This window comes from Mauremys reevesii, linkage group 8, assembly GCF_016161935.1.
Source record: "Mauremys reevesii isolate NIE-2019 linkage group 8, ASM1616193v1, whole genome shotgun sequence".
NCBI lineage: Eukaryota > Metazoa > Chordata > Testudines > Geoemydidae > Mauremys > Mauremys reevesii.
The window spans coordinates 40880181-40892386 of record NC_052630.1 but is presented as its reverse complement, the minus strand read 5'-3'; the positions used below and the strand labels follow the sequence as shown (position 1 = coordinate 40892386).

Genomic DNA, 12206 nt, shown 5'->3' with positions numbered 1-12206 from the left:
GCCCACCAAGGACCCTACTACTATCTATTAAGACCTGTGCATAAGGCTCCCATTGCCTACACAAGTACAATTCAAGAGACTGTAGCAGACCCAGCTCATAGTTCTCCCCATTGTAAAAGTTAATGAAAGCCTGGCCAAACACATGTGTCCTGAAGTTCACCAGACCCTGGCTCTGATGAGTTGCTGGTGGGAGTGGGTTCACAAGGCATGAGCCCTCCCCTAGCAATTTAATGCCACCAGCCCTGGAGAGGTGAAACCTCTGGACCAGGAGAGAGACGCCCAGCAGTGGTTTTGTTCATGTGACATGGAGCAAAACAAGGTGTGATTTCTAATGCTCAGGGTGATCGACCACTGGAGCAGCTCACTTAGGGCTGAGGTAAATGGGTCTCATTTTGAAAGATCTGCTGTATCTCAGTCAGAGGCTATTGAACTCCAGGCAGAGATCTCTCACCTGTGAAGCTCAGATGAGTTGGGTCATGATGGGCCCTCCTGGCCTAAAGATCTGTGAAAAGAGGGAGAGGAAGGGAAGAGCTGAGAGTTGGAGAAAAACGTAATTCTGTCGGACGGGTGCTCTAAGAGCTATGTACCCCAATTCCATTCAGCTCTCTCTCCCTCTGCAAATAGGAGTCCCACATGCAGATTGTGATGCTGGCAAACCAGCTCAGGTCAGAACCCCAAGCCAGTTCACTTGTGTGTTAGTAGATCAAAGTGTTAAATGTGTCCTCAGATTTTAAACTTCATGAAAACTAGTGGAATGTTACATGTATCATTTTCACTTATCTGTTCCTGTTATAATGTAAAAGCAAACATTTTCATGGTGTATATTCTGAGACTAAATAACTCACCCAAGAAATCTTGTGAGATGCTAATGAAGGACTTAAGGACTTCAACAGAAAATGCTAATTTCAAAGCAAATTATGCATGATGGTCAGAGGTCAAAAGGCTAAGTGCATTCTTCACTCATCCTCATCAGAGGAAAAGCTCACATGGGTAGAAGATGCTGTCATCTTGCAAGCAAGACACAAGAAGTAATTCTTCCGCTCTACTCTGCACTCAACTGGAGTATTGTGTCCAGTTCTGGGCGCCACATTTCAGGGAAGATGTGGACAAACTGGAGAGAGTTCAGAGAAGAGCAACAAAAATGATTAAAGGTCTAGAAAATATGACCTCTGAGGGAAGATTGAAAAAAATTGGGTTTGTTTAGTCTGGAAAAGAGAAGACTGAAAGGGCACATGATAACAATTTTCAAGTATGTAAAAGGTTATTACAAGAAGGAGGGAGAAAATCTGTTTTTCTTAACCTCTGAGAATAGGACAAGAAGCAATGGGCTTAAATTGGAGCAAGGGAGGTTTAGGTTGGATATTAGGAAAAACTTCCTAACTGTCAGGGTGGTTAAGCACTGGAATAAATTGCCTAGGGAGGCTGTGGAGTCTCCAGCATTGGAGATTTTTAAGAGCAGGTTAGACAAAGACCTGTCAGGGGTGGTCTAGATAATACTTAGTCATGCCATGATTGCAGGGGTCTGGACTAGATGACCTCTCGAGATCCCTTCCAGTCCTATGATTTTATGATCTTGCTTTCTGGTGTGAAGGAACTATAAATATGGATTCAAAGAAAGATCCTTTTATCTCTGGATTGTTTGGATTCTAACAAGGCAGAATAACAGAACGAGAAGACAGAGATCCCCAGAGTTATTAGTAAAATTAGTTCAAACAATAGTAAAGAATAAAATTGTCAGACACAGAGAAGAACATAAATTGTTGGTCAAAAGTCAACATGGTTTCTGTAAAGGGAAATCATGTCTTACTAATCTATTAGGGCAGGTCTACACTAAGGGCGGGGGTCGAACTAGGGTACGCAAGTTCAGCTACGTGAATAGCGTAGCTGAACTCGAAGTACCCTAGTTCGAACTACTTACCCATCCAGATGCTGCGGGATCGAAGTCCGCGGCTCCAAGGTCGACTCCGCCACCGCCGTTTGCAGTGGTGGAGTACCGGAGTCTACTGGAGCGCGCGGGGAGTTTCAACTATCGTGTCTAGATTAGACGCGATAGTTCGAACTCTGAGAAGTCGAACTCACCGCGTCGACCCAGCAGGTAAGTGTAGACTAGCCCTTAGAGTTCCTTGAAGGGGTCAACAAACATGTGGACAAGGGGGATTCAGTGGACATAGTATACTTAGATTTCCAGAAAGCCTTTGACAAGGCTTACGTAAATTAAGTTGTCATGGGATAAGAAGGAAGATCCTTTTATGGATTGAGAACTGGTTAAAAGACAGGGAACAAAGGGTAGGAATAACTGGTAAATTTTCAGAATGGAGAGGAGTAACTAGTGGTGTTCCCCAAGGGTCAGTCCAAGGACCAATCCTATTCAACTTATTCATAAATGATCTGGAGAAAGGGGTAAACAGTGAGGTGGCAAAGTTTGCAGATGATACTAAACTGCTTGAGATAGTTAAGACCAAAGCAGACTGTGAAGAACTTCAAAAAGATCTCACAAAACTAAGTGATTGGGCAACAAAATGGCAAATGAAATTTAATGTGGATAAATGTAAAGTAATGCACATTGGAAAAAATAACCCCAACTAAACATGCAATATGATGGGGGCTAATTTAGCTACAACTAATCAGGAAAGAGATCTTGGAGTCATCATGGATAGTTCTGTGAAGATTCGCTGCAGGGTGCAGCGGCAGTCAAAAAAGCAAACAGGATGTTATGAATTATTCAAAAAGGGATAGAGAATAAGATGGAGAATATCTTATTGCCCTTATATAAATCCATGGTACGCCCACATCTTGAATACTGTATACAGACGTGGTCTCCTCATTTCAAAAAAGATATACTGGCATTAGAAAAGATTCAGAGAAGGGCAACTAAAATGATTAGGGGTTTGGAACAGGTCCCATATGAGGAGAGATTAAAGAGGCTGGGACTTTTAAGCTTGGAAAAGAAGAGACTAAGGGGGGATATGACAGAGGTATATAAAATCATGAGTGGTGTGGAGAAAGTAAATAAGGAAAAGTTATGTACTTGTTCCCCTAATATAAGAACTAGGGGCCATCAAATGAAATGAATGGACAACAGGTTTAAAACAAATAAAAGGAAGTTCTTCTTCACACAGCGCACAGTCAACCTGTGGAACTCCTTATCTGAGGAGATTGTGAAAGCTAGGACTATAACAGGATGTAAAAGAGAACTAGATACATTCATGGAGGTTAAGTCCATTAATGGCTATTAGCCAGGATGGGTAAGGAATGGTGTCCCTAGCCTCTGTTTGTCAGAGGGTGGAGATGGATGGCATTGATCATTACCTGTTGAGTTCACTCCCTCTGGAACACCTGGCATTGGTCACTGTCAGTAGACAGGATACTGGGCTGGATGGACTTTTGGTCTGACCCAATATGGCTGTTCTTATGTTATTCTGAGAGATTTTGGGGAAACTGGCAGATTACTACATCTCTGCTATCATTTGGAATTACAAACTGTGACTCATCTGTTATTCTATTTTACCTGCTTTAATCTCTCAGCTCTCATTTTCTTTTCTTGGCTAATAAACCTGTAATTAATTTACTGTGGATTAGACTGCCAGCATTGTCTTTGGTGTAAAATCCAGGGTACCAATTGATTTGGGGTAAGTGACTAGCCTCTTGGGATTGGGAGAAACCTGATATGGTGGGATTTTAGGTTTGTGACCTTTTATCACAAAATTCAGTTTGGGTGGCAAGATAGACAGGATAGTCTGAGGGGACTGTCTGTGACTCCATGGTAAGACTGGGATAGTGATCCCAGAGTTCACATTTGTTACTGGCTTGGTGAAATCTAATTATGGAACACATCACCAGGTTAGGGGTGTCTGACCTGTTTTCTGACAGTCTGCCCTGAGGTTGGCACTCACGGCTGTGAGCGACACCCATAGGCGCCGACTCCGGGGGTGCTCAGGGGCTGGAGCACCCATGGGGAAAAAAATGGTGGGTGCTGAGCACCTCCAGCACTTTCCACCTGCCAGCAGGCCCGGTGGATCAGCTCCTCCCCCCCCATGCCTCCTGCCCACCGCGAACAGCTGTTTTGCGGTGTTCAGGAGCCTGGGAGGGAGCGGGGAGAAGTGAGGATGCACCATGCTTGGGGGCGGGGGCAGAACTGGGCAGGAAGAGGTGGGGCAGGAGTGGGGCCTTGCAGGGAAGGGGTGGAGAGGGGGAAGGGTCTGGGGCAGAGCTGGTGGGTTGAGCACTCTCCAGCACTTTGAAAAGTCGGTGCCTGTGGCTACACTAGACAGCATGACACAGATCATGAATAAATCTGAATGTGAACAAGATCAGGAAACATGTCTTGGTGCTTCCAGTGGTTTCTGTTGTTGCCACCTGAATGTTTTCTCTGAGATGAGGGAAGAGGGATTGGCTATGGGGGAGGAGGGGAGAGTGTGTGTGTTTGTGTGCATGCACACGCATCTCTAATCTTGAGTTTCCTATCTCTGCTTTCACCCATAGGGAAAATTCACTACAGCCAGTGATGTCTGGGCTTTTGGGGTGACACTATGGGAGACCTTCACTTTTTGCCGAGAGCAGCCGTATTCCCAGCTGTCAGATGAACAGGTCATTGAGAATACCGGAGAATTCTTCAGGGATCAGGGGCGGCAGGTAGGAAATGTGGTGGGGAAATACATCCAAGGAAGGGACTGAAAATAATTAATTCAGGATCGGGTTGGGAGGAACTCATTCAACGTAACCAGCCCACAAAAAGCTTGGTTAAGGATAAGTTAAGCTTGAAAGTACAATTTCTATCAAAACCTTCAAAGGAGAGCTCCATAAACTTTCAATTTCCAATGTAAACAGAAATACAATGTTAGATTTGCTGAAAATTCAGCGTTAAGGTCGATCTCACTTTAAAGATGAAAAAGGAGAGTACTGAAATGCCCAGTGCAGGTTCCTGCAGAGCCCTCTCTGTGCCTAGGTTCTTTGAGAATGTCCAGAAACATAGAGGTAGTGTGACCCTTTCAGCTAGGGTGACCAGATAGCAGGAGTGAAAAATTGGGATGGGGGGGTAATAGGGTCCTAAAGAAGACAAAGCCCCTAATATTGGGACAGTCCTGGTAAAATCTGGACATCTGGGTCACCCTACTTCCAGCACACACAGGGTTACGTTGTCAGTAACTTTCAAAATCAAGAGCACAATTTCCAAGACAACCTTGGCAGCTCCCCGCATTAGATCCCTTAGACTGAGCTACACCTGTGTTGGCAATAGAAACTCCCCTGGCTCCTGACTTCTTGAAGCCATCGCAGTCTGCACTGCCAAGTGCCTTCCTTCTGGGAGCAGTTATACTTCATTGCTCCCCCAGGCACACTAGTTTTTCATAAATTCCAAGGCTAAAATGGACCATTCTGATCGTCTAGTCTGATCTCCTGTGTAGCACAGGCCACAGAACTTCCCCAGAATAATTCCTGGAACAGATCTCTTCGAAAAAAAAATCCCATCTTGATTTTAAAATGGTCAGTTATGGAGAATCCACCACAGCCTTGGTAAATTATTCCATTAGTTAATCACCCTCATTGTCAAAAATATATGCCCCTTGTTTCCAGTCTACAGTAGCAAAGTATCACTTAGTCAGGTATATTGTACCCAAATTCCATATCCTGCATTCTGGCACACTGCTAATGTGCTCTCTCTGCATTCAATGTGCTTCATTCCCACCCAACATGCACAGCAATGGCTTGGAGATGGAAACACCCATTGGCATGACATACATTGCTGAGTATTTTCGGCATGATTCATACCCATCAGAGTCAAAGTTTCAGCCTCTCTGCAATTTCAGGCAAACATCTTTTTGGTGAAACTTTGTTGCTAGAGTTGTTTGAAATTTCCTTTGGAAAATGCAGTTTCATTAAAATCAGAACTTTTCACAGGAATGTGTTGATTTTGATGAAATTTTCACTGGAAAAATCTCTAAGTGAATCATTTCAGCTTTCTCATTTAATTTCAGTAATGTCAAAATGTTTTGTTTCAACTTTACTGTTTTGACTTTTATATTATAAATATATATTATATATTTACTATTAAATATAATATATGTAATATTTTATATTGCTTTGATATTCAATAAGGTAAAATTATTTCATTTTAATAAAAACATTTTGATGTTTTGGAATTTCCATTTGGTGGGAAATTTAGACTTTCATTCCGATTTGGAAAGAAAACAAATACTGAAATGTTGAAATTTCCTGCAGAATGGAAATCCTGTTTTCTGACCAGCTCTCTTTGTTGCTGCAGCTGCATACATCTTATGATAATTTCAGGCATCTGGGTTAAGGTTTGGTGAAGTCAGCATGTGTGTGTGTGTGGGGGGGGGGGTTGTGTTGTTTGTGTATCCAAATCAGGATTATAATGGAATGGGAGGTTCCAACTTTATTCTCGAGTCCCCATTGCAGCTCCATTTGCAAAGTTGCTTTCATTGTATTTTTTTAAAATTCCAGTGCAAACTTTTTCATTCAGTGTAACCTTCCCCTGCAGCACTGGGAGCCCAGACCCAACCTGAGCTAGAGCATGAGCCAAAGAGTAAATAGGCTGGGAGCAAAAGGCTTCATCACCATTGTACCCTAACTGCTTTTGGTGGCTCATGCTTTCTGTGTTTGAGGCAGGGGTGAGCTGCAGACAGTTCGCAATGGTTCGTGCGAACCGTTTGCTAAAATTAGACGCCGGACAGAGAACCGGATGCTAAAGTTCTCTGTCCGGCGTCTAATTTTAGCAAACAGTTCGCGCAACCGATGCATTCTGCCTCCACCTCCTGCCATGAAGCTCCTCCTTGCTTCTCCTCCCCCACGGCTTCCCGCGAATCAGCTGGTCGCGCGGGAAGCCTGGGAGGGCTGAGAAGCAAGCAGGCTTCCCCGGCCCAGGAAGACGACCCTAAGGTAGGAAACTAGGGGCGTGTGCCCGGCCGGTCCCTGGCCGCGCCCGTCCCGCCTCCCGGCCGCGACCCTGCCCGGCCCGCGTCCCGACTCCCCGAACCCCTCCCGGCCGCCTGGCTCGGCGCACCCCGGCCCTGCCGTGCCCCACCTACCGTCCCGGGTCCCGCCCGACCCTCCTGGCGCGTCCCTCCCCGCGTTCCCGGCCGCGACCCGGCCCGGCCCCAGGTCCCCGCCCGACCCTCCCCGGCTGCGCACGGCCCCGCGTCCCCGACCCCCCCCCCGAACCCCTCCCCGGCCTCCCGGCTCCGGCCGCACCCCCCCCGGTCCTGCCGTGCCCCCACCTACCGGGATGCTCGGCTCTGGACACGGCCCCCACCTCCAGCCCGGCCTGGCCCGTGGCTCCAGCCGCCCCTGCTGTTTTGCCAGGGGCCGGGCTCGGCAGCGCGGGTCTGGGCGTGGCAGCGGCCCCGGCTGCCCGGCTCCAGCTCTGGCCGCAGCCCTCCCTGGCTCCACCCGGCCAGCCACCTGGCTCCGGCCACTGGGCTCCCGCCGCATCCTCCGGCTCCGGCCGCGCGACTCCTGTCCCGGCCCAGCCACGTCCAGGCAGCGTGGTAAGGGGGCAGGGAGGGGGTGTTGGAGAGAGGGTAGGGAGTTTGGGGGTGGGGGTCAGAGGGCAGGAACAGGGGATTGAATGGGGCACGGGTCCGGGGGAGCAGTCAGGAAAGAGCAGGGTTGGATGAGGTGGTGGGGGCACTCAGGCACAGAGAGAAGGGGTAGTAGTATGGGGTAGGGGTTCTGGGGGGCCATTGAGAATGAGAGGAGGGGTTGGGTGGGGCGGCAAGGGGTTAGTCAGGGGACAGGGAAGGGGGGGATGGGTCAGGGGTCTCGGAGTGTGTGTGTCAAGGAACATGAGGGGTTGGATGGGGCACGACCCCCCCCCCCGGAGGGGGGGAAGGAGGGAACCCGTTGTTAAAATTTTGGAGGGAGGAGGGAACCCGTTGTTAAAAATTTGGCAGCTCATCACTGGTTTGAGGCATTTTGCTGGATTGGATCTGAACCCTCTGCACTGCACAGGATTGAGCCTTAGCACAATCTTGACTGCTCCCAGAGTTCAGAGGACAGTAGTAATTATCTGGGTAATGGGATACAATCAAATCTCTGCATTCAGTGTCCCATTTCTCTAGCCCGATACATTATGCATTTCACAATAAGTCTGGGACCTTTGGCTTTCTTTTACTATAATGGGCAACGGCCCCTCCATAATGAGAAATCAAGTTCCCTGGTGTGAGTTTGCTCTTCTTCCAGGCTGTCTAAGTATGCCATTAACTCTTTGCTTTTGTAATGTCTGTCTTGTTTTGAAGACGTACCTTCCCCAACCTGCTCTCTGCCCTGATCCTGTCTACAAGCTAATGCTCAGCTGCTGGAGACGAGACACAAAAGATCGCCCCTCCTTCCAGGAAATTCACCACCTCCTGCAACCATCAGCCAGCGAAGAGTGACACTTTGCTTCCCTTACACGTCCTGCTCCTCATCCCACCCCAGAAGACCCACCTGTAAAAACTGAAGCCACTTCACCTGGACTCACAACAAAACCTGGGCAGTGGGGCTTCTTCTACTGCACATTAAAAAAACACCATAAGCGGAGAAAAAAGTGAGAAGGAACTAAGCCTAGATCAGACCAAATCCATAGTTCATATGACAAGCTAACTCTGGAATGACAAAGGATGAACAAGGGTTATTGATAGATGTGGCATGTTCCTGTTTATCAGTGGATTCAGTCAAAGAGGATTATGTTTTCCCATTTTGGAAGGGGAAAAGTAAGGCCCATGTTCTCCATGAAGAGGCTCCTCGTGTGCTGGAAATGCATCCGTGGATGGGAGCACACACCAGGAAAGTGCGTGGTAAAGGGAGGGTATTTGGGGGATGTGCCGAGTGCAGGGAATGCAGGTGAGGAACACAGTGATGCAGGAGTTGCCACTAAAGCAGAGTGGGCTGTGCAATTACAAAGTGAAAACTGAACCTGTCTGGACACTTTTAGGCTTCAGACAGGCTAAACGGATTTAGCATTTGCCTGGTTAGGATTCCTCCCATCCTTGTTTGGTTACAGCCCGTTAGATAGGGGAAAACCCAAACACATTGTGTAGTACAATGTGCCAGCTGCTGGGCTGGAATGTGTATCCTGCTTGGTAGGTGAACATTCCCACTGCAATGGGGGCATTGCTTTCTGAGGAGCATATGGTTTACTGCATCTGCTGCAGGACCAATGAGGAATGACAAGCCACCCATCTAGAGGACAGCAGAGGTGCCCTCTTCTGACCCAGGCACGGCCTCTTGAGAGGACCTCATGTCCCTGAGAAATGCATTCTGCATCTGCTGTTCATGCTATCAGGGTAGGGAAATCCTACAGCTACCAGATTAGTGGGGTAGGTGCTAGCTCTGCATTTCCTGAGAATCAGGGTTAGAGAGACATTTTAGAACAAACATTTCATTTCAAAGGTTAAATGGCCATAATTGCCCAGTTCCCTCGCCCTGTATAAACTCCCCCCCACAAGCTTTAATAAGTAAAGGATCAGGATGTTGCACTGCTCTGGATATCCGCCAGCACCAAGGGCTGCCACTAGCACCCACCCCTGCCTGCAGTAACCTTGAGTACCATGATAACATGGTTTGTTGTGAATACAATACCTGGAGTTACCACTAATGATAGCTTCTCTCCTGCCCACCCCATCTTGACACAGAGGCTCCCTTGGCATGTCATGTTCTATTCTAGGGCTTTGTCTGACTCCCAGCTGTGGTCTGGAAGGATTTCCAGCTGAAAGTACTTGGGACCAATCTAGCTGTGGTTGGAGCTTCTATGAGAATGAATGTGCTCCCCTGGCATCCCCCAGATTTGGTTGCTGCATGAATGATTTGGGCAGCGTCCCTACTGGCGCTGTTTGCTCTGTCAGTTTCCAGTCAATGTACACAAAGGGACTTGCTGATGCAATGGGTGTGAAAGTGAGACCCTTAGAGTATGGAATACACCTCTGTTTCCTACAAGGATGCCTCTTATTTGCATACACACCAGTCCTTGAAATTCAACAGAGAACACAGTTGGTCTGATACGCTCATACTGAGATGCCCAAACCTCTAGCACTGTTTCCAGTATACTATAACCTAGCATGGATAGGGTATGCGTATATGGGTGCTTTGCCTATGCTAAGTGAGCAAACCATTGCAGGGACATGGGCTGTGTGAAATAGTTGGCTGCCTCACTCGTCCTGACAGCAGCTGGTATGTCAACACAGCAGCTCTATTTGCATCAGAACCATCTTGGCTATCACCGCCCAGAAAGACTTGCAATTGCAGTTGTACCAATTGCCAGGGTGTCTAGAATGACTCACGAATATGGGTGCCAGTCTCAGGGCAGTCTGTTAAGAAACAAGGCACGAACCCCAAACTCCTTGTATGTTCTGTACTTAGATTTCATCAACTAAGTAACAAATGTGAACTTCTCAACCATTGTAACAGCCTTAACTTGGAGTCACAGACAGTCCCCTCGGGCGCTCAGGGCTGTCTTGTCACCCAGGCAAGCCTGCCTCTGTGTGGTCCCTTTACACCAAAAATCACAGCACTATTCAGGTTATTCCCAGTCCCAAAGTACCAGTCACTTACCCCAGGTCAAGTGCATCCTAGATTTCTCACTAAAGATAATGTTTGTAGCCAATCCTGTAATAAACTATCTAAAGGTTTATTAAAAGAAATAAGAGTTATTTACAAGGTTAAAGCAGGTGCCAAAAGATTATGATAGCTGCTATAATATGCAAGCTTTATATGTTCTTTAGGGCTAACTCAGCTGCGGATCTTTGCTTATGTTTAGGAATCTTTGCTCCTCAGAGTCCAAAAAGCATTTTTATTCCCTTTGCCTCTGAGTCCAAACTGATGGGACAAACATTTGTGCACGTCACCTCTTCATGGGTGTGGAGGGACCAATCAACAAGTCCACTGATGTACCACAGTGGCTTGTCTTGTGTCTGCAGATCTTTTGTTGGGCAGAAGATGACACCTCTTGTGGTACACTAGTATTTCACACTTTTGTAATGCTTCTCTCCTGATGGTGGTGGGGGTATCCCAGTTTCATAGCAAACACTTTCATAGTTACAGAGCAAATACTTAAATATTACATGGGATACAGATATTATAAGTGAGATAATACATGCAGCATCCTACAAGCATTTCATAAAGTATAAACTAAACACATTCTTATCACTCTAATATCTGTTTTAACCACCCTAACATACAGGTGAGCCAGACTGGTTTCCAACTCTGTATTTGTCAGTGTTCAGGAAGGCCTGGGCCCTTGCCATGAGCTGGCACCTGGTCTGCCAGTGTTACATTCTTACTTTCTAGGATTCCTCTGGGGGCTCATAGTGTTGCTGGGAGTGTGGGTAATTTCCCTGAGTGAAATTATGCATTATGAGGTGGAGTTGGGAGGATGGGCTGAACCTGGGCACATTCAGTGCTTGGGTGTTCCAAACTACACAGGGAACCAAATATTGCAGACTGCACTGGTGCAGCCAACGCTAAGCTAACAGCTTCATGCCAGACACTGCAAACAGTTAGTAGAATTTCCATTTGAGATGGATGTTGTTTGCAGGGCCACCCAGAGGATTCAGGGGGCCTGGCCCCCACCGTCGAATTGCCGCCGAAGACCCGGCACTTCGGGGGCGGGTCCCGAGGCGGAAGGACCCCCCGCCGCAGGTCTTCGTGGCACTTCGGCAGCAGGTCCTGGAGCGGAAGGACCCCCCAATGCCGAATTGCCACCAAAGACCCGGAGCAGAAGAATCTCCAGGGGCCCGGGCCCCGCTAGAGTTTTCCAGGGCCCCCGGAGCAAGTGAAGGACCCCACTCCAGAGGCCCCAAAAAACTCTCATGGGGGCCCCTGCAGGGCCCGGGGCCTGGGCAAATTGCCCCACTTGCCCCCCTCTGTGGTTGTTTGCAGTCCTGTTGCAAGCTTAATGCATTCCAAGCAACAGTTAGTGGTGACATATTCTCAGATAGTGTAGACTGGCCTTTGTGCGTGATGATGTGAGGAGAAAGGTTCTGAGCCTATACATAAAGAGCAATCAGCACTATATTCTGTTTATTTTCCCCCATACAAATAGCAAGTACCATCAAAGAAATGATAGGAAAATAATTAAAATTGCATCAAGAGCAGAATTTGTCATTCCTGTATTCCCTGAAACTCCAAAAAAACAGAAAAGTTCCTTGGCATTTTGCTTTCCTATTAAAATGAAATCTGTCATTCAGCCTTAGCTGCAATCCCAGGCCCCA

General features: G+C 47.4%; 1 protein-coding gene across 1 annotated transcript in view; it reads left to right on the top strand.

Annotated features, from left to right (window-relative positions):
• Positions 1-11607, top strand: part of DDR2 (discoidin domain receptor tyrosine kinase 2) — a 160737-nt gene extending 149130 nt beyond the window's left edge. The window contains exons 16-17 of the mRNA XM_039486285.1: positions 4483-4632; positions 8256-11607. Of these exons, the coding sequence (XP_039342219.1) occupies positions 4483-4632; positions 8256-8393 (288 nt within the window). The 3' untranslated portion in view covers positions 8394-11607. The remainder of the gene's footprint in view (positions 1-4482; positions 4633-8255) is intronic.
• The last annotated feature ends 599 nt before the right edge of the window (positions 11608-12206 follow it).